At 34.4% G+C, this 27682-nt stretch overlaps 1 protein-coding gene across 4 annotated transcripts in view; it reads right to left on the bottom strand.

Annotated features, from left to right (window-relative positions):
* Nucleotides 1-27682, bottom strand: part of CSMD3 (CUB and Sushi multiple domains 3) — a 1163243-nt gene that overhangs the window by 875567 nt on the left and 259994 nt on the right. For all 4 annotated transcript variants that reach the window (XM_028122520.1, XM_088023099.1, XM_028122521.1 and 1 more), the window contains exon 4: nt 25364-25558. In XM_028122520.1, the coding sequence (XP_027978321.1) occupies nt 25364-25558 (195 nt within the window). The remainder of the gene's footprint in view (nt 1-25363; nt 25559-27682) is intronic.

Genomic DNA, 27682 nt, shown 5'->3' with positions numbered 1-27682 from the left:
ACAGAACATGTGGTCTGTACCCTCATCTTTCAGGTTTCATTGTCTTCCTCATTGTTTCTTTGCTAAATGCTAATACAGCTCTGGCAATCAATTATTTCTCTCTTTTTTTTTAAGATTTTTTTTATTTATTTGACAGAGAGAGACACAGCGAGAGAGGGAACACAAGGGGGAGTGGGAGAGGGAGAAGCAGGCTTCCTGCTGAGCGGGGAGCCCGATGTGGGGCTCGATCCCAGGACCCTGGGATCATGACCTGAGCCGAAGGCAGATGCTTAACAACTAAGCCACCCAGGTGCCCTGGCAATCAATTATTTCTCACTCTAAAATCATACTGCTTGTAGAAAAATCCAGAATCACTGTTCAAGAAAGTGTTAATCAAATTCAAATCCTTCATTTAAAACTAACAAGCATTATTTTGGCTTCCTTGAAATGTATGCAATTCCTCACAATTCCAAAACATCAAAATATATTTTCCCAGAGATATGATTTAAGTATTTTCCAAAGTCATATTGTGCATCACCAACCTGGCCCATATCCTGTGACTATACATGGTATAATCCTAGACTCTACTTTCAGCTAAAGAATGGAAGTGGTATAGTTCCCTAAGATCTAATTTAACCATTTATGAGGGAGGAAACTCCTTTGGAAATAATGTGAGCTTTCACATATGTTATCCCTCAAAGGCTCCTAGTGTCTCCAAGGTGTAACAGCCGTGGAACCAACTGTGAGCCAAATCAAGTTCCAATAACAAACGCCATCAATACAGAATTTAAGCCAAAAAGTTAGGATTGGTTCAGAACTCATTAGTAAAACATTGCTACCTTCCTAAAAAAAATAGGTCAATCTTCATTTAATCCTCTGAAAATCACTGTGTGAGGATGAAATTTTTGAGCAAGAAAAATTTTATCAGAGTAGTTTTGCAATTACCTGGCTATGGTGAGTTTCTTTCATTCATTCATTCAGAAAGTATTTAGTGATGGCAATACCATGATAGGCCACATGCTATGACAACAATAACAAGATAGAAAAGTTTGTCATTCTCTTAGAATATTCTACAGGGTTTGTATACTTCCTGTATAATCCCATCCCCTTGAGTGTAGGTAGATTCTATGAATATGATGGGATCACTTTTGTGATTATTTTGCATTCTATGGCAAAAGCATTTTGTGGATGTAATTATGGCTCCTAATTAGTTGATTTTAAACCTATCAAAAAGGAGGGCATTTTTGGTGTACCTAATCTAATCATTTGAGCTCTTAGAAGAGATGAACAGCATAAAAGCGACAGATGCTCTCCTATTGACCATGAAAAAGCAAACTGCTGTGTTGAAGAGAGTGCCACATGGCAGAAAATAGCAGGCAGCCTCTAGGATTTGAGAACCTCAGTCATAACCTGCAAGGAACTAAATTCTGACAACCACAAATGAGCTTGGAAAAAGAAACTGCAGTCCTGACAGCAATTATTTCAATCTGATGTGACCCTGAGCAGAGGATGCAATGAATCTATGCCCAGATTCCTGACCCATAGAAACTGTGAGATTAAACTTTATTGTTGTTTCATGCTATTAGTTTGTGGTGTTTTGTTATGCAGCAACAGAAAATGAATATGGGAAGGGGCAAGTCTCTCACTTTCCACCTCTTTAAGTGTCGAGAGATGCATACTTGTTCCTTCTTGAGCACTACTGGACATCATATATACACAATATATTAATGGCTTCCATGTTGGGATAGAACAGATCAGGCCATAAAAAAGTAAAGTTGGAAAAAATTAAGAACTGGCATCTTTCTACCACTTCTAGATCTACATTTATGACAATGACCCTAGCTTCCTGAATTACTATAAATTATGTGATGAGGACAATATATAGCAAAATTAAAAGGAAAAAAGTGAGGGGGAAATATAGGGTGTCATGGAAACATAACTTCATGATATTTAGTATCTAAAAAAAAATCCCTTTGAGAGACCAATTAATTTCCCAAATAAGTAATTATTTAGGATAAAATGTTAGAAATCATAGTAAAGTAAATTAGGTTTCAACTTTGGAAAATATATAATAGCTGTAGGTGAAAAACTTACCACAGCAGACTCAAAACTTATCATATGTTCTGTACGTCACTAACATAATACCACAATCATTTCTTTGCTTTAGGTAAGTTCAAGCCAGAGTTTCACACCTTATATTGGAAAAATTTTTATTTTTTCTCTAGCCCTCTTATTTAATATTTATTTTCACATGTCGTTCTTCATCATTTTTTTCTCATTTTAAAGACTCTGGTAAGGTCCTTTTGCAAAGCTAGTGGAAACTATTTGGGTCAATCATTATATTTTAAGCCAAGACAGAGAAAAATATATATGTAATATATAACATGTCCTATGAAACAATAGCAGTGATGCAATATAAAATAGCAGAATACACAAAACTGAAGAGATAACAAATTTGCTTAATTCTAAGTTATAATAATATTAACAGAAATTTCTCATAAATTCAGAGGAATTTGGGCAGTTTTATAACTGATATCTTATTTCGACAAAAGATCCGCAATAGAATCAAACAAAGAAACTATGTTATTTTACAGATACTTTTATATGGTGATGAAATCTATGGTTTAGAGTCAAGAATATTTAAAACTGAATTTAATTCTGCCATTATCTTTCTGTATGATCATGAGAAAATGCTTAGCCTCTCTGGAAAATTTTAGAAATTTTGATTATGTCAACTTCTGGCAAGATACACCAGGAACTTCAATATATTACTAGTGGGAATATAATCTGGTGTGGCCATTCTGGAGAACAGCTTAGACATAATTAATCAAATCAAGAATGTATCTATACCAATGACCCAACACTCACACTCCTGAGTGCATATCCAGAATACTTTTTTTATGTAGGAGAGCTTAGAGTTATATGGTGAAATGTTCATCACAGTGTTCTATGTGGTAGCAGGGAGCTGGAGACAATCTGGGTGTCCAGCAGTGGTACTAGAGGGGATTAACACTATGGGACACCATACAGTATGGTACTAGAAACACCTAAAGAGCTTTTTAAAAAGAAATAATTCAAATATATATTTTCATCTAGTTAGAAAAGTTGACTTTGCTTTACTCACTATGTTTGCAGCTTGAGACATGTTGTTTGCTGAGTCTACCTATTAAGTGATAAATTAATAGATTAAAAGGAATATGCCAAGACTCATGCTCTGGAGAAGGAAATACTTGGTAATGGCCACTGAGACTATGATAAATGTTTTCTAATATTTGAAAGCCCTTCATTTGTCACATGCAAAAAAAAAAAAAAAGATGACACTTATTTTGTTTGGCACCAAATGGAATAACATGAATCACTAGAAGGAAGTTATGGGTATTTCAACTCAACATAACAGAAGGCTTCTATTTAGAGTTGTCCAAACAAGGAAAGATCTGCCAATGAAAATTGTGAGTTTACAATCACAATGACTAGTCAAACGTGGGGGGATGCAATAGAAATTAGTCATATGTCAGTACTGCTCAAATAATTGTTGACACTCAGATTGAGTGATCATAGTCGTACACTCTTTACTGCCTCCTCCATCCTTTTATCAGGTCCATGATAGGGAATGTATGTCATTTTGTTTTCAAGATTGTTTAGGTCCGTAAATATCAAATAGATGATTTATAAAGATTCTTTTAAGCTTGTTATGCTATGAGAAGAAAAAAACCTATCCACTGCATGAGTCAGTTATTATACTTTCTATTCTAAAATATTCATCAATTTCAGTATAAGATAAACTGAATTCCAATAAAAGTAAATTGAGTTCACAAATGTAAAATATATACCCTCTGCAAATTTCTGCTTTGTTCTTTTTAATTTTGATCTGAGTTTTCATGTAAATATTTTAAATTCCAAACAGAATGAATTTTATGTGCAAAGAAGTGATTTAATGCTTCTAGGAGGAAAATTATCTAAGGAACTGAATAATTAGAAATCAAAACAGTTTCGTAGTGGTGGTTATTGACAGGACATCTGAGTGTGACTAAGAGGAAACTTTGAGAACACCATGAAAGTTTTGGTCAGTGAAATTTATTAAAGCCAAATAAATAACATCAAAATTTGAATTAGGAAAGTGTGAAATGAATAGAAGGCCTAGGTCCACAGCTAAGCCCTGTCCCTAACAAGTATGTTCTTCTTTGCAAAACTGTTTCTTAATCCCTGAAACTCATTTTAACTCAATAAATATTTATTGAGTGACTACTATGGGATAAATCCTGAACACAGAGAACACAGTCCTGGGTAGCTTAAGATCTTACGGTGGGGCTGCCTATGTAAATAAATATGTGAATTCAGTGCAGTATCGATGAATAGAAGTAAACCCATTGTGCACTTGCTGCAAAATGAAGCTAATGGTATAGAAAGTGAATAAGGGAAAGGAATTCTGAATATAACAATACATCAAAGCTTTTGTTTAAGAATGAAAAGAGATAAAACATGATGGAATAGGATGTGCTATCTGTTCTTCTAACTTGATAGAGGAATTTTTGAATGTGCAGTATTTGTCACACCCTTCTTTTTTATTCCCACTGCTACCATACCTGGTGAAGTTCCTAATCATTCCACATGTTTACTTAAATATAAATGTGTCTCTCTTGGGTCTTAATGATGAAGGTATTTTCTTCAGAAAGCTAGAGTTAAACTGAATATTTTCTTTGAACAAATAAGTTAGTTTGGTGCTTGAGGGTGAAGAGAAGAATGGAAAATGGAGTATGATGAACTGCCTTCTAAGGTTTTGCCCTAGATTGAGCAAGACTACAATTAAACAAAGAAAACAAATCTAATAACTAGTGGTAGAGCAATAAGTAAAGTGAAAAATTACTGGAGTAGGGAAAGTCCTCCTTTAAAATGAGGTGACCAGAAAATATTATAATTTACGTATCTTGTAAAAATTGCCAAATCTACTACTCTGTTAGAACTTGATTAAGGAACCATTCCATAATTTCTCCATTTTTAAATGAGGATGGTAATGCCTACCTCAGAGAGTGATTACAGGCTTTTAGTTGATGAGCCTCATCAAGTACAGTGCATGACACATAAGCAAAAGCTCGTTAAACATTAGTTCATTTTGTTGGTCTCTATTTCCTGTTTTTGTGAAGTTAATTATTATACACATCCATGGCACTTCTATGTAGGAAGCAAAGGAAGAATGACATTATAAATTTAAATAGCATAAACTCTGATGTAGAAAGTTCAAAACATCTGGAGACTTTAATATATCCTTGGGGCAAAACCTGAGAGTTGAGTATTTAAGGAAAAGCTCATAGGAATAAAAGAAGTACAGCTGGAAAAGAAAATTCTGCATATTGTGAATATTTATCTGTTTGAAAGTGATTCTAGGGGCGCCTGGGTGGCTCAGTTGGTTAAGCGACTGCCTTCGGTCAGGTCATGATCCTGGAGTCCCGGGATCGAGTCCCACATCGGGCTCCCTGCTCAGCAGGAAGTCTGCTTCTCCTTCTGACCCTCTTCCCTCTCGTGCTCTCTATCTCTCATTCTCTCTCTCTCAAATAAATAAATAAAACCTTAAAAAAAAAAAAAAGAAAGTGATTCTAAGTGGGCAAACCTGAGAATATTAGAAGTTTGGAAAGAAAACAAGCAGCTTAATTATGTTGAAAAAAAGCATAACAAACCCAGTTGAGTCCACGTTATTAGCTTGGCCCTATAACGGATGGCAGAAAGCTTAGTACAGATACGTTGAGTATGTAGCTACATCAGCAACATTCAGTCCTCTCAGTTTTCCAATGATAGGAGAGATGTAGACAATGTAAGAATTGTTGGGAGGTGGGTATATGATGCCTCCCAGCCTCTGTGGTTTTCTGTGATGAATTCTGAAAGATTCCTTTCTTTCCTGGAATCAAGGGTTAGAGAATCACAGTTATGGATGGTCTCTCATTTACTTGATTTTTTTTCCCTTGTGTTTCCCGTCATTAAGTACTTTAAAACTGGCAGCAAGCCAACAGCAAACATTTTGAAATTGGCAGCCCAAATGCGGTTTAGATTAGAAAGGAAAAGCAAAAATTGCTAGGAAAGGAAATTACCTCATTAACCTTATAAATATTCTAAGTGTATTGATTATCTCTATATTCAGGTACCCATCCCAAGGTGCCAAAAGAAAATATATTGTAAGTAGAAGTGGATACAAATGCATAAGCTATAGTCATATGAAGCAATTTAAGGTTTCCCTGCCAAACAACAGATATGTTTTAATGGTATTATACCTTTCTTATAGACCTCTCCCTTTAGAGTACCCATCATAATTTATAATTATATTATTATTTTCTGTGTGATTATTTGTAAATATCTGTCCTCTTCACTAGGCTGTTCTCTTCATGACGGGAAGAACTACGTTGTTTGTTCTTACCAGAAAAGTGAATATGCTGTTATTCCTGTGTAGACTTTCTCTGTTTACTATTGTGCTTTCACCATACCTAAACTTAAAAAAGGATTATCATATTCTAAAGGATACTAGAAAAAGAATAATGGTTTGGCTGTATTGTATTTTGGTCTTTTAACAAATAGGAGTAAGGGGCCACCTCACACTCATTAAGATGGTTACTACAGAAAAATATGAGTGTCGGAGATGATATAGAGAAATTGGGAGTCTATGCGCACACTTGGTGGGAATATAAAATGGTGCAGCCACTGTGATAAATGCTATGGTGGTTCCTAAGAATATTAAACATAGAATGACCATACGATCCATCAGTTCAACTACTGCTATACACCCAAAAGAATTGAAAACAGTCTCAGAGATATATTTGTACGTCTATGTTCATAGTAATATTATTCACAGTAGCTAAGACATGGAAGCAACCTAAGTGTTTATCCATATATAAATGGGTAAGCAAAATGTGCTAGATACATGCAATGGAATATTATTCAGCCTTAAAAGGAAGGAAACTCTGATATATGTTAGAATATGGATGAATCTTGAGAACATTATGTTAAGTGAAATAAGCCAGTCACAAAAAGACAAATCTTGTATGATTCTACTCCTATGAGAAACCTAGATCAGTCAAAATCAAAGAGACAAAAAGTGTGACAGTGCTTTCCAATAGCTGGAGTGGGAGGAAGGAATGGGGAATTACTATTTAATGGATACAGGGTTTCAACTCTGCAAGCTGAAAAAATTCGGGAGATGGTTGGTGGTGATGGCTGCATAACAAAATGAATACAATTATACCATTGAACTGTATGCTTAAAATGGTGAAGTTGATAAATTTTATATAATGTGTATTTTACTACAATAAAAAATAAGGTTAAGAAAAACAGATTTGGGGCAACTGGGTGGCTCAGTCAGTTAAGCAGCTGCCCTTGGCTCAGGTCATGAAACCGGGGTCCTGGGATTGAACCCCGCATCAGGCTCCCTGCTCAGCAGGGAGCCTGCTTCTCCCTCTCTAACTCCCCCTGCTTGTGTTCCCTCTCTGTCTCCCTGTCTCTGTGTCAAATAAATAAATAAAATCTTTAAAAAAAAAGAAAGGAAAAAACAGATTTTATGCTTGTATAAATCAAAGAAGTTTACTAAGAATGTTCACCTCTACTACTGCTTACATTTTAAATAATTTGGAACTCAACGGCATATGCTTAACTCCCAAGAATGCAGACTTCTTAGGCCACTATTAAGGAGTTTGAGAAAATATCAAACTATATTATTGAAGCAAAAGAATGCTTAGAAGTCCTAAAGTACATAATAAATGGCTTAGTCTAGAGCTTATGTACTTTCAAGGGACTGATGTGCCTGTGCGCCACTTATCTTTTACCCACTAAAAGTATTGGAAACATCTGAGAACCACCAGATTTATTTATTTATTTTAGAGAGAGAGAGAGAGAGAATGTGAGCAGGGGCCGGGGGATGGGGAGAGGGAGAGAGAGAGAGAATCTCAAACAGAGTCTGCACTGAGTGTAGAGCCCTACCCTGGGCTCAATTTTACCACCCAGAGATCATGACCTGAGCAGAAACTAAGAATCAGATGCTTAACCGACTGAGCCATCCAGGCACTACTTATATCAGCTTTTAAAGGGCCACAACTAAAGTCAAGTAAGTGAGACACTAATCTTAGGTGCCAGTAATCAAGATAATTTATAAGTGAATATTCAGTAATTAAGATAAATTATAATTCAATATTAAAAATATAAAAATTAATGTAAAAATTCTATGGTGAGCGAGATATAGAATTTGAAATAAAGATAAGGTCAATGTTCTTTCTCTCCCCCTTTTATCTTTGACTCCAACATGGCTGGGCTCAACACTAAGGTTTTGTTTCACACTATCTTTATAAGGATGTTTGTATAAGAAAGAGCATTGGAAGATAAAGACAACGTCTCCCCCTGGAGCAAAGAGGAGATTTCCTGACAAGGATAATAAAAATAATGTGTCTCTTAGGGGCAAATGTTGAGCAGGTTTGCTAGAAGTTTGCATTTAAAATATTGGGGTTTCCTAAGTTTGGGGTTCCTCAACTGTGACACACAAACTCACTGTATATCCACTATCTTCCTGTAGTGTTTCACAATGCCTTGTGGTACTCACAAGACAACTCATGCAAGGAAAACTGATTTAACTATGAAGCTCATGATGTTTACTGTGTTTTGATTAATGAAGTCCTTTGTCTCTGACCAAGGAAACTCTTGTCTTTTGCCAGTGTATGTGACACTGTGGCAGGCTAACTTGTTAGTTCTCAGTAAGGCAAAATCTTAAAACCTTCATAGTTATGACATTTTTAAAAATCTTTTCAATTCCGTCAAAGGTAAATAAAAATCTGGGAAATTTATCTGTGCTACAGTATCAGTTTTTATCTGGTGCAGTTCATTTATGCCAAAATAATTAACTTTTAAACAGCTTTATGTATCGTTAATACTTAAAGATCCTTAGATGTATTTTCTTCAAAGACTTTACACCAAACACATTAGAAATTGATGGAGTTGAAGAAAACATGGTGCCTTTCAGATGCTTTCTAAGCTCGCATTCAGCATTTCAGAAATAGATGCTCAAAATGCAGAGGTAGTTAAATTTTCAGAGGATAAGATATGTGTTATAAGCACAGCTCTCTGAATACATAACTTCCCTATGCTGAATTTAAATCTAATTTTGTGACAGCTGTAAAAATGGCTACCTCACAGAGAAACGCAAGGAAATCAAATTTATGCTATTCTCTGAAAAGTTACAATGCTAAATAAAGCATTGTTCTGAATTTTAAACCATAACATTTCCGCCTCTAGTGAGGTTCCTGGGAAAATGCAATTCTTTAGAATATATTTATAAATCACCTTTCATGATGAAAACTTTTGAAATCATTTCCAAACATAAGTAGTAGGGAAAGGAGGGGTGGAACTTCACACAAAAAAGTATTTGTTCATAAACATCTAGGGCAGAAAAAATATATTGCTATCACCACTAATTGTGCTGAAAATTATGACTGAATAAGTCAGGTCTGTACTAAACTTACATGAAGCCAACATTTCCTGACCAAAAAAAAAGGGGGTGGGGGAAGGAATAAGAAGCAATCAGATGTCACCAGAAAGAAAGGCTGACATTACTGATTCAACAATGAGCAGAGGGGCAGGAACAAGAGACAGAAATATTTGTGAACCACATGTACGATAAGGAAGGTTGTTCCTCTATATATTAAATGATGAAAGAGATGAAATGATGAAGGAGAACATAAAGTTGAATTCCATCACTTAAGCTGACTCTGAGCTCACAGTTTTCAAAAGTCAAAGAGCCTATCCCTAAGCTTAAGCGTCTTTATAACCATCCACTTTGGACACAGCATATATTATTATCAGAAAACATTTTGGTTATAAATATGTGCATATAGAAGATATATATGTATTGGGTTGCCTGGGTGGCTCAGTTGGTTAAGCCTCCAACTTGTGATTTTGGCTCAGGTCATGATCTCATGGGTCATGTGATTGAGTCCCCCACTGGGCTCTGTGCTCAGCATGGAGTCTGATGGGATTCTCTCTCACCCTCTCCCTCTGCCCCTCCCTTTGTGCTCTCTCTCTCTAAAATAAATATATCTTTAAAATTATTTATATATGTATAAAATTTTTTTAAAGATTTTATTTATTTATTTGAGAGAGAGAATGAGAGATAGAGAGCACAAGAGATAGAGAGCACAAGAGATAGAGAGCACGAGATTTTATTTATTTATTTGAGAGAGAGAGAATGATAGAGAGCACGAGAGGGAAGAGGGTCAGAGAGAGAAGCAGACCCCCCGGGTCTGGGACCGATCCTGGGACTCCAGGATCATGACCTGAGCCGAAGGCAGTCGCTTAACCAACTGAGCCACCCAGGCACCCTATGTATAAAATTTTTAATGGGGAAATTTGATAAAAAATTTAATAGGTAAACTATTTCTTGAATTTGGAGTAATAATCTTTTTCTCACCACATTTAGGAAACAAAAGAGTAATGGAGGAAAATAAGGAATATGGTGCCAGATGACCTCTTAAAATGTGCAAGATTTTCTAAATAGTTTTCCTATTATTTGTCTTTGAGGTCTCTTAGCCTGTTAGCCAATATCAATAGTTCTTAGCTAAGAAATGGGGGCTCCCTGGTTAGGAACTCCAGATATAATACCTGTTCCTTAAAACCATATGGTACATATTATGAATGTTTACAAATATCCTGTTTCTCGTGGCCTTGTGGCAGACTTGTATTTCTCTACCACTTTTGAAATATTTATAGTCGTGGTACATGTTTCAGCCAATGAAATAAAAATAGACGTACCCTGTGGCATCTCCTGACCAAAATGTTAAGATATAGTACCTGGTTGTACTTTTTTTTTCCTGCCATAGCAGTTATGGGAAAAGATCCTGAGATGTGGTCTCTATAACCCTGAGTTAGCTAGTGACTATGGCAAGCAGAGCTCACCCATCACTTGCACTGGATAGGTAGACTGAGAAAACATTTAACCTTCATTTTATGAAGATACTGAAAGTGTAGTGTTATTGGTTATTGCCATGTGACCCAGCCTGTTCTAACTGATACAAGCCCTATTAGTCAAATTTTATATATTAAATAAGATGAAAAACACTCATGACTTCTTAATAATTCTTAAGCCTTTACTTTTTATCCTAAACTACAGTCACTTGATCTCAAACATCTCCAAAGAAGTCCATTATAATATCTCTATTGAGCTGAATTATCCATGAGGGTAGAAGGAGTTAAACTATATTTAATTAAGAAAACTCAATGAAACAGACTGAGGTTCTCATCAAATGATTAAACTACTCCTCACTAATAATTTGTTCCTACAAAATAATAGAAAATACATTCAAAGGTCACTTGATTAACGTTGTGGGATATAAACTGATTGCATTATTGTTCAAATGAGGGAAAACAATGAAAGTGTCCTCTTCTCACCATTCCTGCAATGTGCTATGTCAAAATATTATAGAATGAAATCTCCTATCAGCTAATCAAAACACACTAGTACTCAGCAGACAACACTAAAAAAGCCACATATTAGAGAGTGGAGAAATGATGGTCATGAACACATTTGTAAATAATTGTTAAGTGAAAGTGATATCTTGATTTTTCTAAAAACACAAATTGATAGAATAAATATTCTTTAAAGTTATAGAGTCAAATACTTTCAACTATTGATCCATGTTATTTGATAACAAGTTTTACTGGGAAATACTTTGGGGAATAGCAATTTGAAAAACATGAGAAATAATCTTACTCAATTTTTTTCTATCTCAGCAAGGTGGTCTAACATATCCTCAATAATAAATTGCTCATTGATGCATTTTAGATCATTTCCATTGATTCAGCTAGAAGAGTGCAAGTGATAGTGATATATTTTTTAATGTTGAATCCAACAAACATGAATGGCTAACATATACAAAGTTTTCAGTCATATAGCAATGTAAGACGTGTTTTTACATTTTCTCTTTCCTATATTTTTCTTTATTCCTTTTCCTTCTTTAACTGAATTTTATTTTTTTATTTTTTTAAGATTTTACTTATTTTTTTGACAGAGAGAGAAATAGCGAGAGGGGGAACACAAGTAGGGGGAGTGGGAGAGGGAGAAGCAGACTTCCTGCTGAGCAGGGAGCCCAAAGCGGGGCTCAATCCCAGGACCCTGGGATCATGACCTGAGCCGAAGGCAGAGGCTTAACGACTAAGCCATCCAGGTGTCCCTTTAATTACATTTTAAATACCTGCCCCATACATGGATTATATGAGTAGTTTAGGAAGAATTCTAAATTTTGATAGTTGATAGAAGAATGTCATTACACTGAATGAAACTAACTTTCCCTGGACCTTGTGTATCAGTAGCCTGTGAAAATAAACCATAACTTGTAATATCCACTTTGTTAATATAACATTAAGTTTAGTTAAATTTTAGAAGGATTCAGGAAAACAAATTATTCCCATATAACTGGACACTTTCCCTTTGAGATTATGGGGGATTGCTAAAGAAGGAAATCAAAGTCCCCATGAAATAATCTACCCCCGGGGCACCTGGGTGGTTCATTCGTTAAGCATCTGCCTTGTGCTCAGGTCATGATCCCAGGGTCCAGGGATCAAGCCCCACATCAGGCTCCCTACTCCGCGGGAAGTGTGCTTCTCCCTCTCCCACCCCGCCCCCCCCCTGCTTGTGTTCCCTCTCTTGCTGTGTCTCTCTCTCTGTCAAATAAATAAATAAAAATCTAAAAAATAATCTACCCCCACATACCACATAATATCCTTTAGTCTCTGACCTAGAAATCCTCTATCTTTAAAGAAAGTATCTGCAATTTGATTTAAAAATAATATGCTCTGTTCAGAGCATAGATGTTGAACTAAAACAGACCATCTACTGAAGATGCTAAAACTTTTGGGAAAGGAAAGATAGTATCCAAAAAAATTTAAAGATGGTCTTTCTGATAAAATGCCCCGGGGCTAACTGTAGCATGTTCCTGACTAAATGTTTACTAGCTACTAAGCTAGATATCAATAGCAACTCAGTTTGTTGTTGTTGTTGTTGTTGTTGTTGCTAATGTAAATTTTAGCCTATCCTCTGAGCACTTACAGATGCCCCAGGGGATGAATCCTAAGATTTGTCTAAGTCAATGATGATGGGTTCACTTGCCATTCACAAGTGATCAGGATAGTCCTCCTTTCAATAATCAGAGTATTGTGCATAGAAAAACTTAATCATCATTGGAAAGTTACACAGGTTCTAGAATTTTACCAAGGTGCTACAGAAAATGGTTCTAGTTTACCAGGTTTTAATCAGTGTGAACTTTGGCAAGTTTTTTTTAACCTCCACTTGCCTCAGTGGATACTTGAAATGAGATATTTGTGATTAATTGGTATGTTTTTATAAGGTAAAATGAGATAATTCATATACAATAATGCTTAGATATATTCTTAGAACATGATAAGGAATTAATATTAGCTGTGTTATTACTGTTCAGATGGTGGCATAGACCGAATGTATGTGTCTCCCAAGAATTCATATGTGGAAATTTACCACTCCCTTAATCTTAGACTTCCCAGCTACCAGAACTGTGAGAAATAAATTTATGTTGTTTATAAGCCAACCAGTCTGTGGCATTTTGTTGCAGCATCCTAAACAAGACAGATGTAAGATAGGAACTTCTGTCAACTATCTTCCACTCCTGTGCAAATATTTTTGTGTGTGCAAAATGGAGGACACAAACCTGCCCACTGCTGATGGTCTCTCACTTATGATGGATAATTTTACATGAATAGCAGTTGTTATCTTGTCAAAAGAAAAAAAAAAAAACATGCTTGACATCACAGTTTCAAATATACTTAATGGCTTACACCTGCCTAGAGGATAAGTTTCAAGCTCTTTAGTCTGACTTCAAAATGCTCCAAAAGATGATTTCGACCAATGTTCTCAGTTGAAATTGCAATCTCTCCTCTCTATATCTGTCTCCACTAGCCAAAGTCAACTCATTTTTAGTCTCCCCAAATGATGTGTTACAACACCACAGCTACAAACATGTACTTGACTATGCACATTTTATATGACTAAATACATTTGCTCCCTAGCCCTGGAAAGTACTTTCTCTATTTTTACCATTGAAACAGCTTGAAAGCTTAAAAAAGTGTTCGGTAAAGAGCAAAGAAACAAGGAAAGGCTATTATTAATAAATGTTTAGTTGAAATGAGTAGAGGAATAAGGCAGTAGCTCCGCAGAGTAGGTTGTTATAAAATTAAGACTTTTTAGTTGTGGCTGGTTAGACTTAATTTAATGAAAGTGTTAAGCAATTACATTGGCTAAAATTAAAGAAAAAGTGGAAAGAAAAAGTTTTATAATCAAGAGAGTGGGGAAGAAAGTATAATACAGAAGTTAAGAAAATGGCATTGGAGCCAAATTGCTTGAATTCAAATCCCAGCTCTTCCTTTTACTAGCTATGCAATCTTGAGAAATTTTCTTAACCACATTGTGCTTTAGTTTCCTGATCTATATAATGGAGAACAAGATAGTAATCATTCTGTAAAGAATAAGTATGAAGATTAAACGGGTTATTACATGTAGATTTCAAAACTATCTCTGACCCCCCAAAAAAGTGTTCATTAAGTGTTATGGGATAAAAAGGAAACACTACAATATATTATTATGTTATCACTTATTTTTCAAAGTCTCCATCAAGATTAATTTCTCACCAAGACAAATCCTCAACTGCCTCTACATATTATTTGTACCTATTATTCGAATCTTTCTTGGGAGATGCAGTAGAAGGGGCTATCTAAACTATACTATGTAGTTATTTATGCATACATCCTAGACATTATAAGATCTCTAAAATCAGCAACTGTTGTGTATCTTTTTTCCATCATTGTCAATCAATAGGCATTTGTTAAGTGAATATAAATACAAAGATGTTATCTCACCTTTAATATGAAAATATCTTGCTATAATTTTCACGTCTTATTACTAACATTGCAACCATCAAATTATCTGTTTTGAATGAAATTTAGGGACATAGCAATAACATGTCCAAAATTTTAATTGAGGCATGATACTTTGTAATGTGATAATATTCTAAATATGCAATTAAATTAACAATGACCTCATTACCATTGTTTGGAATCAGCATTTTAAATTGTAGATACAAAAATTCAGCATCAATTTTAGAAAAGGTTATGAGATTGCAATCATACATTTTCAGAAATTCTGGAATAATTGATACAGTATAAGTACTTACAAATTAATGCTAAGCATGAAGTCTTTAAAAATTATGCTGAATTTCCTGTGTAAAAGGTGTAAATATAAAACTAAATTACTTTGGAAATTAAGCACCTATTCAATGACAAAATTTAAAGAAAATTAAGGTTATATTAATGCAGAAACATCATGCTTTTGGCTCTATTCTCAGTGGCCAAATTCTAAATTTATAAAGTAAAAAAGAGATTCAAATTTTGAAAGTAAGAAAAAAATTTGGTTAGAACTAGATAGTTTTATATCTAGTTCTAAATAGATATATTTAAATATATCTATTTAGATAGATCTAAAAATCTAGATAGATTTATAGATCACTCATATTGGGCAGTGATATCAGGCATGTGTGTTTTGATTCTAGGAACACAGTCCTTGATCTTTTCAATAGCAAAGCCTCATTTTATAACAGAAAAAATTGTGGTGCAACCCTCGAAAGTTCTTTCTCTGAGATCAAATTTACAGATATTGTAAAGGACATGGATCATTAAATTATACTATACTTTCCTTATGATGTACTGCATAAGAAGTTTCTTACTCTACTTTGAAAGTTTGGTTTTTCCATCACAGATTGTTTGCTTTTACTTTGTAAGACTATGAAGTAATCAAGGTTCCCCAATCTATTTAGTTTCCCAGAGGGATTAAAATCAAACAATGCTGATTCTAACAAATACATAAGAATGATTTTTATATATTAACCTTGCTCTTGGTTTCATCTCACCCCTCTGTTATTTTCTCTTAACATAGCTATCTTTATTTGCATTTAATTTATTCTGTTATGTGTATCATGTTTTTAATGCTGCATTAATTTTTATTAGTTAAAATTAAATACAAGTATAAATAAATGACCTTAATATTTTAACTTAGTTTGAATGCTATGATAAGTTCAAACACAAGGATCAGGAAATAAGAGAAAATTGCATTGGTCAAGACACAAGAAATTAGTGACATAAATATGAGGACAAAAATAATAGACAAAATACTTATTTTTTCAAGAATCCCTCAAAATTTAAGATACTCAATACTAGTTTTATATACTTAAGATTTATATAGTAAAAATAAAATTATTTCTCTTCTGTTGAGTCACATTTATATTTGGGAAAAGCCTAAGGAAAGTGACTATAGAAAAATTTTAGATTTTAAGCACATTAAAACAATAGATCAAAAAAGTAGAGTTTTTGAAGGCATTCAAGTTTCAGCATTCCATTATTAATTGTATGGAAGATCTTTCATCATTGAATGGCTCAACCAGACATACCCTTAACTTACTAAGACAGTGAGTGACTGATAAAACTTTAACGGGAGACAGAGCTGAAGACCAAAAATGTGTGAAGTGTCCTTCACAGTGACTTTATAAAAATTCTTACTACTGGGGTTTCTTAGCTCAAAGACCCGAGAATTTTCATATAAAGCTAGTCTGCTAAAATGTGTCCTATGGCATTATTCAGTGTCTTCGGTGGGCTCCCATTCCCTTTCCTCCTTTATCCAAAATTATTTTGCCTTAACTTTTGAGTTGAGGTAGCTTTACAAAGAGCAACAGAATGCCAAATCACCATCACTGTGGTTCACTGAGCTTAAATCCTAGTATGACATTATAGGATTGTTTTTCCCAAGGTTCTTATGCATGAAACAGTCTATTTGGGCTAAGCACACTCCATCATTTTTTAAGTTATGATCCCATATAATCATGTGAATTCTTTGCAGACACCAAGATAATAAAATTTTCTATCTTTCTATCTATCTAAATGCTGTAAAGAAAGAAAGATCTTTCTATCTTTCTATGTTTTGAAATGTAGATAAGTGTTGGAAATGAGTACTGCCTAATGTTTTTAAAATTTTGTTTTTATTTTGGGAGCAATATTATGAAACTATTTGATGTAGCTTCTTCAAAAATACACACTTTCCTCAAATAATTTAGATCTTTCACTTAGAATATTTTAAATTGTTGTTTGTCAAAACAAGTAGACAAAAACTCCAAGTAAACAAAACTTCCATGGAAGCGTATGGCTTAAAATTCTAGCAAATAGGCATAAACATCTGAAGACTCAGTTACATGAAAAGAAAACTCACTTTTTACTTTGATTTTCAAAATACACGTTGTTGGCATTTTTCTAAGAATCATACAGAAAGAGAAAGAAATGGAAATCATTCCATTAAAGAAAAAGACCAAAACTACTGCAATTTAACAATATATTATCATAACCTATAATGTAGGGGTGCCTGTGTGGCTCAGTCGTTAAGCGTCTGCCTTCAGCTCAGGTCATGATCCCAGGGTCCTGGGATCGAGTCCCGTATCGGGCTCCCTGCTCTACAGGAAGCCTGCCTCTCCCTTACCCACTCCCCCTGCTTGTGTTCCCTCTCTCACTGTGTCTCTCTCTGTCAAATAAATAAATATTTTTTAAATAACCTATAATGTAAAAAATTACAGTTCTAATGACTGTCTCTTTGTTGTCAAAGAACATAAATTAGTTTATATTAAGAATGACAGATGAAGAAACAAAAACTTGGACAACTGAGTAAAGCCACAAAAATGTTTGAGTTATCTTATACAGGGTTGGAAGGGGAGAAAAACAGCTTCCTGAATGGAGAAAGACACAACATACAAATACCATACAGGGAAAATAATACATGAGTTGAATGTTAAAGTCATGGCTTACTGTTAGTTGCAGCAGGGACCAGGACAATTATATGGTAAGAATACAAGACCCTGATTTTCTTCTCTAAATATCAGAAACACATAGAAGGCCAGCACCTATTGCTTACATAAGAATGCCATTCTATCTTTTCCAGGTCACCATATAGATCATCTTCCAAATAAAAGATCCCGTATTCAATAGATTATGAGTTTCACGAGGCCTGGGCTGTTTCATCCATCACCGCACTTAGCATTGTGGCCTGTGAAGATGACTTCTTAATATATATATATCAGTTTAGTTATTGAATATACATGACAAGTGAGAATTTCCAGAAATGAATGCTTCAGAAATGCTGCTGCCCTTGAGAAACATTTTCACTATTGATGTATATACATTACTTGCAGATCCCAGCCTAATTTTCTGGGTTAATATGGGGCTTAAAATTCCCCTTAACCACTGCAACTCTGATAAAAATGAATTCCACTTCCTATATGTTTCTAGATATGTCCATTCTCTGGTGTTACCAGTTTCCAAATACCTGTTTTGATGATGATGACAGAAATAAGGAAATTGCTACTTGCTGACTATTATAGATTAGGTATGTTATATACATTCCCTGATATGAGCCTCATCATAATGCTGTAAAGTAGTGAGGACTTCCCCTATTAAACATATGAGAAAACTAAGATCTGAAAAACTAAATATCTAGTTTTAAAGTTTCTATTCCTTCTCGGTGGCAGAAATGTAAAGCAAACCAAGGCTTTTAACAGTCCAGAGTCCACTCTACAGAGATTTTTACTGTTATCTTGAAAAGTATTCTGCATTATATCAGAGCTGTAGGCACATGTTTAACTGTCAACAGATATTTTTAAATATACTGAACATATCTATAACACAAGTGACAGTTATTATGTCTCTACTATTTTTTAAATTACTTTTTTAAAATGTATTTGAAACCAACTTCCAAATTTCTAGTAACTTCTATGTGCTCATTTAAGTTAATCTCTTTAACATTCATAGGTTCCTAAAATAGGTAAAATAGGTAAAAATATTTTCAATTTCTGACATAAGAAACAACACACTCAGGTAATACATAGTAGGAAAGCAAATCAGCTCGCAGATCTTATGCCCTCAGAGACAAATCGCATGTCCTTTGCTCCATCATTCTAGATACTTTAATCAGGGCATTTTTCAGCACTTTATCACACAAATGGATTTTCAGAACAAGATTAGGGTACATGAGAGGGTGACTGAGTCTTGGCCTGATCATTGATGGAATAGCCTACCTTTTCCAGGGAGAGAGGAAGCAGCAAGTGACCTGGACACTTGCAAATCTTTCCTTGTGGTTTGACAGTCTTTGAGGTATTAGTATAACCCCATTACGACGTAATTCATGCTTAACTTCCTTGTTTATTAAAAGGCACACTAAAAATGTTTTCCTCGTGACTGTCCAATAGAGCAGTTCACACAAAGGGACCAGACCCCTTTAGGTGAAATGATAGTGCTAAAGAAAGCAAGATGTGGTGCCCAAATAATGTTGCTCAGATAATAATGGCAAGTGTGGTGGAGAAACTAAGTCTGCTAAAATATTTCCTGAGATAATATTTTAAAATAACATATTTGGGGGGTTCACTGGTGGCTCAGTCAGTTAAGCAACTGACTCTTGATTTTGGCTTAGGTCATGATCTCAGGGTCATGAGATGGAGCCCCACTCAGGCTCTGCACTGGGCGTGGAGCCTGCTTAAGATTCTCTTTCTCCTTCTCCCTCTGCCCCTCCACCCACACTGCTCATGTGCACATGCTCTCTAAATCAATCAGTCAATCAATAATGAAATACAATACAATACAATGCAATACAATAACATCTTTGGAAATCAGCTAAATTAAACCATAAAAGCCCCAATTTTCAAAAAGAATACTTAAGGCATGGTGTGGCCCATGACATTTTGATATTCAACAGTGAATTTATTTTTTTTTCCTTTTGCATAGAACAATTTATCACTAACACTATTCTTTCTATGATTCCAGGAGTTACAATAAAACAATCTCTCATTTAGGAAAAAAAGAAGGCAATTTATTAGGTTTTCAAATGTTAAAAAGGGAGACTAAAGATTTTAGCTTCAAAAGAAAAAATGTTAAAAGTAATGTTACAGGGAATTAAAAAAAAACAACACTGGACTCTGTTTTGATCTAGCATAGAAAATATTTTCATTTTTCGATTTGCAGCTCAGTATTATGTTTAAGCACTATATAGAAATGAAAAGAAGCATGACACTGAGTTATTTATGTGTTTTGTTCTCAATTCAAAATATTTTCCAGTTTTCATATTTAATTATTTTTAAAAGATTTTATTTATTTATTTGAGAGAGAGAGAATGAGAGATAGAGAGCACGAGAGAGAAGAGGGTCAGAGGGAGAAGCAGACTCCCTGCCGAGGAGGGAGCCCGATGTTGGACTCGATCCCGGGACTCCAGGACCATGACCTGAGCTGAAGGCAGTCGCTTAACCAACTGAGCCACCCAGGCGCCCCCATATTTAATTATTTTTATACTGAGGTTTTATCAATAACCAGACCTATTATTAATTAGCATATTTCTGAATATCATATCTTAGCATTTACACATGCATAAGTGTGTAATCAGGGCAAATGCACAGAATAAATGGCATTTTCTGTTTTCTAATGCCTTTTTGAGATGGTTTCCAGAGTACTGAGCAAGGGAACATATAAACACAATGAATATCCTTCCACTAGCTTCACAATATATCCTTTCCAAGAATTACTTCTTTTCAACGCTACTAGTTGTTGTTTTGGGGTTTTGTTGTTTGTTTGTTTATTTGTTTTTGGCTGTTTGTTTTACTTCTAACCTTCATCTGAAATCACTATTTCCTTGGAAGGCTTTGGTATAATTTACATATAGAAACATCTGGCTAAGCCTTCCATCCTCTGTCCCCTTCTCCAACTATTACCTCTAATTGCTCTTCCCAATTCCATGCTTTAGTAACACATTTTGACCAAGGTTTCAAGTAAGAGAATAAAGCTATATTCTGACAAAACAAGCTGCTGCTCTTCTTTCCATCAACTGTTTTCTTTACCACATTGTCATGGAAGGCATTCTTTTCCCAAGAATAAAACTTGGAAGATCGTTCTCATTCCTGATTGCTAATGTAGCTAATGGCAATTTCTTTTACTTTGTCAGAAGTGACAGTTCCCTCATTAGCCCTTTTGCTTATCTGTCCTGTCAAATATTTGGTTCAGGTCACATGGCACCAATTGACTATATGACATCTACATCACTAACATAGAAGCCTTCCCCCAAAAGAATCTCACCTGTCAGATCAAAATAAACTCTGTCAACATTTGACAACATCATGTCCCTTCATTGATCATTGCTTTCCCTGAAACCTCTATGGAGTCTAAGATCTTTACTTTGGGCCATAAATATACTCAAACCATCAAAAAAATATAATACCTATTTTTAAATATAACACCCTTTTAATTTTTTCTTTAATTAATCTAAAATTCATCCTACTACAACCTTAAATAATCTATGATTGATGACTCACATCTTAATAGGTTAATTCTTCCATCAAAAGATTTGACTTTTTGTAGACCGAGGTTTAGGTTCATTTAAAATACTATAATTTATGTGTAACTTTTACAAACAGTTTTATTAGTTTGCCCTGGGGTGTGTATATCAAAATGCCATTCTGAATATAGAATATTATTATGAATTTTAGAACGTTTAATTTAGGAATAGCATATCCATTTCACCTTGTCTGACAACTGCTCTTAATTAGTAAGGAATGTTGGGAGCACTGAGTTGAGAAGGACTCTGGGGCCACATCACAACTCACTGGGAATAAATGTCATAGAAATGTCTATCAAAGGAGGGAGTGTGGAAAAGGCACGTGTCCCAGGCATTTCCAATCTAGACTTACAGCATAGGAATTCACTTTCACTTTTTATAGAATATTGTGTAGCCCAGCACCAGGCAGTTAGTTGTCTTTTTCAAATACTAGCAGATGGTGTTGATAAAATTCATCCTGCTTGTGAACAAACACAAAAACCGTTGCACCATACCCTCTAGGTTGATATGGCATTCGTTTTTCTTAATTAAACTATCATTGTTAGGAAGCAGCAGCAGAATTCTCTAAAAGCAAGCGTTTCATCAAGGAGAGACACTATGTAAACTCCAGGGAAAGCAATAAACAGATCATTACAGGGTTATCAGCCCCCTGCAAAGTTATAAATTAAAGAATCTGTATGCTATCAAGTGGCAAAGAGCAGAGGAGGGATGCCATGGTCTAAATAGTCTATCTTTTCTTTTGACAACCACACAAAATCCAAATACTCTATTCCCCTGTTCTTTAAGTTTTAAAAAAATGCTTATTGGGAGATAAATTGTTCCTTAGAAAATGAGATCATGGGGGTGCCTGGGTGGCTCAGTTGGTTAAGCGACTGCCTTTGGCTCAGGTCATGATCCCGGAGTCCTGGGATCGAGTCCCACATCGGGCTCCCCCTTCTCTGTGGGGAACCTGCTTCTCCCTCTGCCTCTGCCTGCCACTCCCCCTGCTTGTGCTCACTCTGTCTCTCTCTATGTCAAATAAATAAATAAAATCTTTAAAAAAAAAAGAAAATTAGATCATGGGCTCTATGGAGCCTGACTTCATAGACTCTACCTTTAGCCAGTGAATATTAGTAACACACCAGAACTATTTTTAAGGCTAGGAAAGAAAATTATTGTCCCATTGAAAATATTCTTGCTCTATACAGTTTTTATTGTTAGCCAGTCCTTTGTGAAAACTTCTCTTAAAGTGTTGTCCCTACCTGAACTTTCTTCCACTCAACTGAGAGAAATTAAGTTCATCCTTATCAAGGTGCCTAACACTCTACAGATACTGATATTAAAGCAATTATCACACATTATTGTAATTATCTGATTACATAATGATCAGACCCACTAGAACTGCCTTCTTAAAGGCAAGACCTGTTTTTTAATCATCTTTTGATTTTCAGTACACAAAATAAGGCTTTACACAGGATATGGCCCTAATAAATAGATGAGTGAATGAGTAAATTTATTCACTGGTATCACTGTTAAAGAGAAGAAAATGTAAGCTTAGCAGATTGAAGTTGAGCAGGCAGAATTTCCAAAAATAATGGGTATCATTTTTTTTTTTATAGATAAAAATCATAGAGGTTAAAATGGAAGGCAAAGGAAATAAGCCTGAAGAAATATCGGGGTGAGAAATAGAGTAGACACTCTGGGAAAACAAACAAAACTGCAATGACAAGATAGAAGTATTGGTTTTAGGGTGATGTTTGTATTTCTATCTCTTCATCTTATTAGAGCTAAAAAATTAGTTTCCAAAATTAATATACTTTTTGCTCAAAGGCCCTAGTCAATAAGGGGCACATCCTTATCTTGGTTCCAAAGATTCTTATCTGAACTGAGATGAAGAAAGAACCCAACAACAGGATGTAACATTCAGGTAGTATTGGTAGTGCTCCACTGAAATCTTTTAAAAATGCTTCTTGGTTTTATGAACTTTAATAAGTCCTTTTGATTTTGGAAGTTTTATGCTTTGAAAGAGATTATAGTCTTTTGACTGATTCAAATGTAAAACTCCATTTCTTTTCTTATAATAAAATACTTCTGAAGATAGATGCAAATTATTTTGGTCAAGTGTCAAAAGGATAACAGCTTAGGCTTTGTAACTAAACGGAATGCGTTCAAATCTAGCATCCCACCACACCCCAAATTGAGAGAAACTTCTCCATGGACCCTAATATTTCTTCACATCTTGTAAGCAGAGATTCCAACTGTCCTTCTGCTCTTTGTACTAAACTATCTTTTCAAAGATGTCCATACAACAAATAGTCTTAGAGGACAGTGTCTTCCACCAGAGTAAAGGGCAAGTCTGCCCATAAACTTGGGGGGATAGAGATAGGGGTGCCCTCCACAGCAAAGGGCAGACAAGCTCATTTACAAAGGATTCCATTTCCCTAAGCTCATGGTTCTCCTATAATACCACCTATGATGTGTGCAGGTTCCTCACACTCCTCATATCAGTCTATGAAAATTAGGGCTTAGAGAACTGGCACAAATGTTAATATTCTGGCTGGTGACACTTCTGTGAATAATAAACTCTCCTCTGTTTCTGACCTTAAAAACTGGGGTCTTCTCTCATCACCCAAGAAACTGTGGCAGAGAAATTTGTTAACTTGCCAGTCGAGTAAAAATCTGACTCTTTATAGTTCTTGACATTTACTGAGTAAACTTGAGCAATTATCCCAAAATGTTTGCACTTCAGTTTTGTATTGTTATGAAATTTAAAGGTGACTATACTTATAAATTTCTTAGTATGCTATAGCATCCAAATGGTGTTAGAAGTGTCCAAATAAATGGTAGCTAATAGTAGTCAGACATAGCGGCAGTCAAAGCAGCAGTGAGGAGAAGCTGCAGTAACAGCAAAGGTAGCTACCAACACTGAAAGAATGCCAATGCGTGGCGGATATTTTATTAAGTGGCAGGTATAGATTTTCTTCCTTAATCTTTTTTTTTTTTTCAGCAACATCTTGACAACAAATGGAATAGACGTTGTTGTTGTTTTCTCTCTCATTGGTTAAGTGAGATAAATGAATCTCAAAGAGTTGATATGATTTGCCAGGAGTCACTCCCACGGCCATTGTCAAAGCAGAGATAAGAAGCCAGCTGTGTCTGATTTTCAAGGGACTTTCCTGCATGTACTTGCAGCCACATGTTGGAGAGGAAGCTTCAAAGTAACTGAGATCAGCACTTGGACATCCCTACCTCCCATTCACTCAGGAAGCAAATGCCAAAAGATCAAAGAGATACAACTCATTTACCTTTCTCTTTGTTAGAAAAGTAAGCTCACAGAAAACGATAAAGGTCTCTAAAATTTCTGTGGGCAAGATTCATCCATGAATTCAGCTTCCATTGAACATGTCCTATTTTTCAGACACTGTACTGTACTTTGTCCACTTTAAAGTATTATTGTTTTCTCCATAATACAAATAATCTTTATCAATATCAATTAAGTAAACTATATAGCATTCTTATTTCACAAATTCTCAAGCTGTCTTCCACCAGATATCTTTAAAAGATTCACAGATTCAGTCAATACTTCAAAATGTAAATGAAATTATGACTTTGACAGACTAAATTTCTAAACATCATAAACTTCATGTTTTTCTAATATAAATACAAAGACATTTATGTACAATGCATAAATATGTATATAGAGATACAGTGTACTGTTTCATTTCACAAGTAATGTTGTCTTATTTTGACAAATATTTTTTCTGAACTTGTCATGTAGTATACATATACACAAAAATAGATATTTCTTTTAATCTTCAAATTTTTTAAAAGGAATCAGCACAAAATGCCAAGCATATTTTGCAAATATACTGTCAGATTACAACTCTTACTTTTAAAATGTTTTCATCACGTCAAACAAATATTCAATCAGCATAAAAATAAATATTTTTTCTTTACCTCTGCAGATGGGAACGGGAAAATCCCATGAGGCTGTATTCACTGAATTGGCTATACAGGTGAGTTGAGGGTGGCCATCAAGAATATACCCAGTTACACAGCTGTAGCGGATCTTGTCCCCAACTTCAAACCGTGTACCATATAATACACCTTTGGGTGGAACTCCTGGGTTTCCACAAGAGCTACTCTGCAATTCTATAAAGGGGGAGAAAAGGAGAATTTACAGTTATTTTAATGTTTTAGATTTTAAAAAGTATATGTAGATACAGATGTGTCTTTTCCTGTCAAAAAGTGTCACAATAAAAGGAAACGTCTTCCTTCTCAAAACATGTAACACAGAAGTATGGGAAAGGAACTAAATTTTACCAAGAAAGTATTAGGTTTCATTCTTTGTATTAGAAAAATTTAAATATTTTATATTATTTAATCTTTCTAGCAATTTTTAAAATCAACATTACTATTTTACAGACATAAAGCTAAGAATAATACCATTTACATGACTTCTTCAAAGTTACATTCTACTAACATAGTAATAAGCAAATCAAGTTTTATTAATATGTTCCTATTACTTTGATGCATCTGCTTAACTCTAAACTAGAATCATTTCTCTGACAACATATGTATACATTTTGGGTGGAAAGTTTTTTTCCACTTAAATAAGAAAAATACAGTGTAGTAATGAAATGGAAATATTTTTGAAGTTGGAGAGATTGGGCTAGAATTCCCAATTTATTTAACCTGAAAATATAATAATAAGAAGTGCATACAGTTGTGAAGTTTTAAATAGATCAGTATGTTAGGATATGGTACATACTGCCTTATTTTATTAGTTAATACTAAAAGTACACAAGTATACAAATGTAAGAGATTTTTAAAAATAATATTCATTTCAGAGAAAAATCCATTTTCACTGTAAATGAAAAGAAATGGAAAGAAAATCTATAGAAATAGCAAAACTTACAAAACTTAATGAGTTAAAAAAGTTATTTTCCCAATATTATTTTCTAAATTTTCTATCATCTTTATATTATTTCATACTGTAAATATTTGTCAATACAAATACAAACTAATGAATTACTGAGCTAAAAGCTATTCAAGTTTGAGTAGGCAATAGTTTAGTTAATGATATTATACAAATGTTAATTTCCTACTTTTGACAATTATGCTATGGTTACATAAGTAGCTAATATTATGGGAAGCTGGATGAGTATAGGGGAACTCTGTACTATTTTCACAACGGAACTGAAAGTCTGAAATTATTGAAAAATAAAAAGCTAAAAAACCACTGCAACACAAAAATGAAGTATGTTTCCATTTTGCCTTGATAGTCATCCCATTTATGTAGTTAGTAAGATCCATGCAATGTTATTTAATATTAAGCCAAATACCTATAAGCCACTATAATGTGGAAAATATCAATGGCAGTAAGGAAAAATATCAATATAGAGAGGTAATTTTACAAAAACAATGGCCATTTATAAATAAGAAGTGTATACGGAGCTGAAATTTTGTATTTTTACCCATAATAGGTGTATAGTACTTTGGGGAGTGTTTCCTAAGTGAACGTGATTTTTTTCTGTATAAACGTTTCAAAGATAGTGAAAGAAAAATTAGTGATAAATTTCAAATTAAGTCAGTTTAATCAGTGAAAAATATATTGAGGATATATAGAACTTCAGTTACATATATGAGAAATAAAGTATTTACTTTTAGTTTAGGACAATTACTTTAAAGTATGAAATCTAAAGCAATAAATAAACTTGACTAATATTAATTACATATCAATCGTTTCTATAAATAACAGTCAATTTCCTTAAGCTTCCTTGGCATTTAAAGATACAGCATAATATCTTTAAAATATTGTAAATATCAGTAGACAAGTTTAATGATCTCTAATATTTCACTTCTCCAAGCATACAAGTTCATTTTCAGCAAAATTTAAAACATATTTATTATCTGTGAATTTTGAGTAATTCTTTAAAAGTACTTTTGAAATGTACAGTTTATTTTGAAATATTTTTTCCTTTGGAAAATTCATTTCATTGAAAGATGAGATGTTTACTGCAAGAGATGATGAGGTTAGTAAGTTTTGATAAAATGAATTAGCATTCAATTCCTTGAATATAGTAATAACAAAGGAAATTCTTTTAATGAAACTACCACTTGTGGCCTTAGAATCAATCCACTCCTTTCCCTCTCACCTCCTAAAAAATAATTAAGGTCAGGACTTCAATTATCATAGTTATATATCTAGGAGAAAAAGCAGTTTTCAAATTGTTTCACAGGAAGCAGCTAGGTGGAGGAATGAAGGGAAAGAGA

Source organism: Eumetopias jubatus, unplaced genomic scaffold, assembly GCF_037043125.1.
Source record: "Eumetopias jubatus isolate StellerSeaLion01/CBP00866 unplaced genomic scaffold, mEumJub1_p1.0 scaffold_4, whole genome shotgun sequence".
In the NCBI taxonomy this organism is placed as follows: Eukaryota; Metazoa; Chordata; class Mammalia; order Carnivora; family Otariidae; genus Eumetopias; species Eumetopias jubatus.
This window is presented reverse-complemented; position numbering and strand designations above follow the sequence as displayed.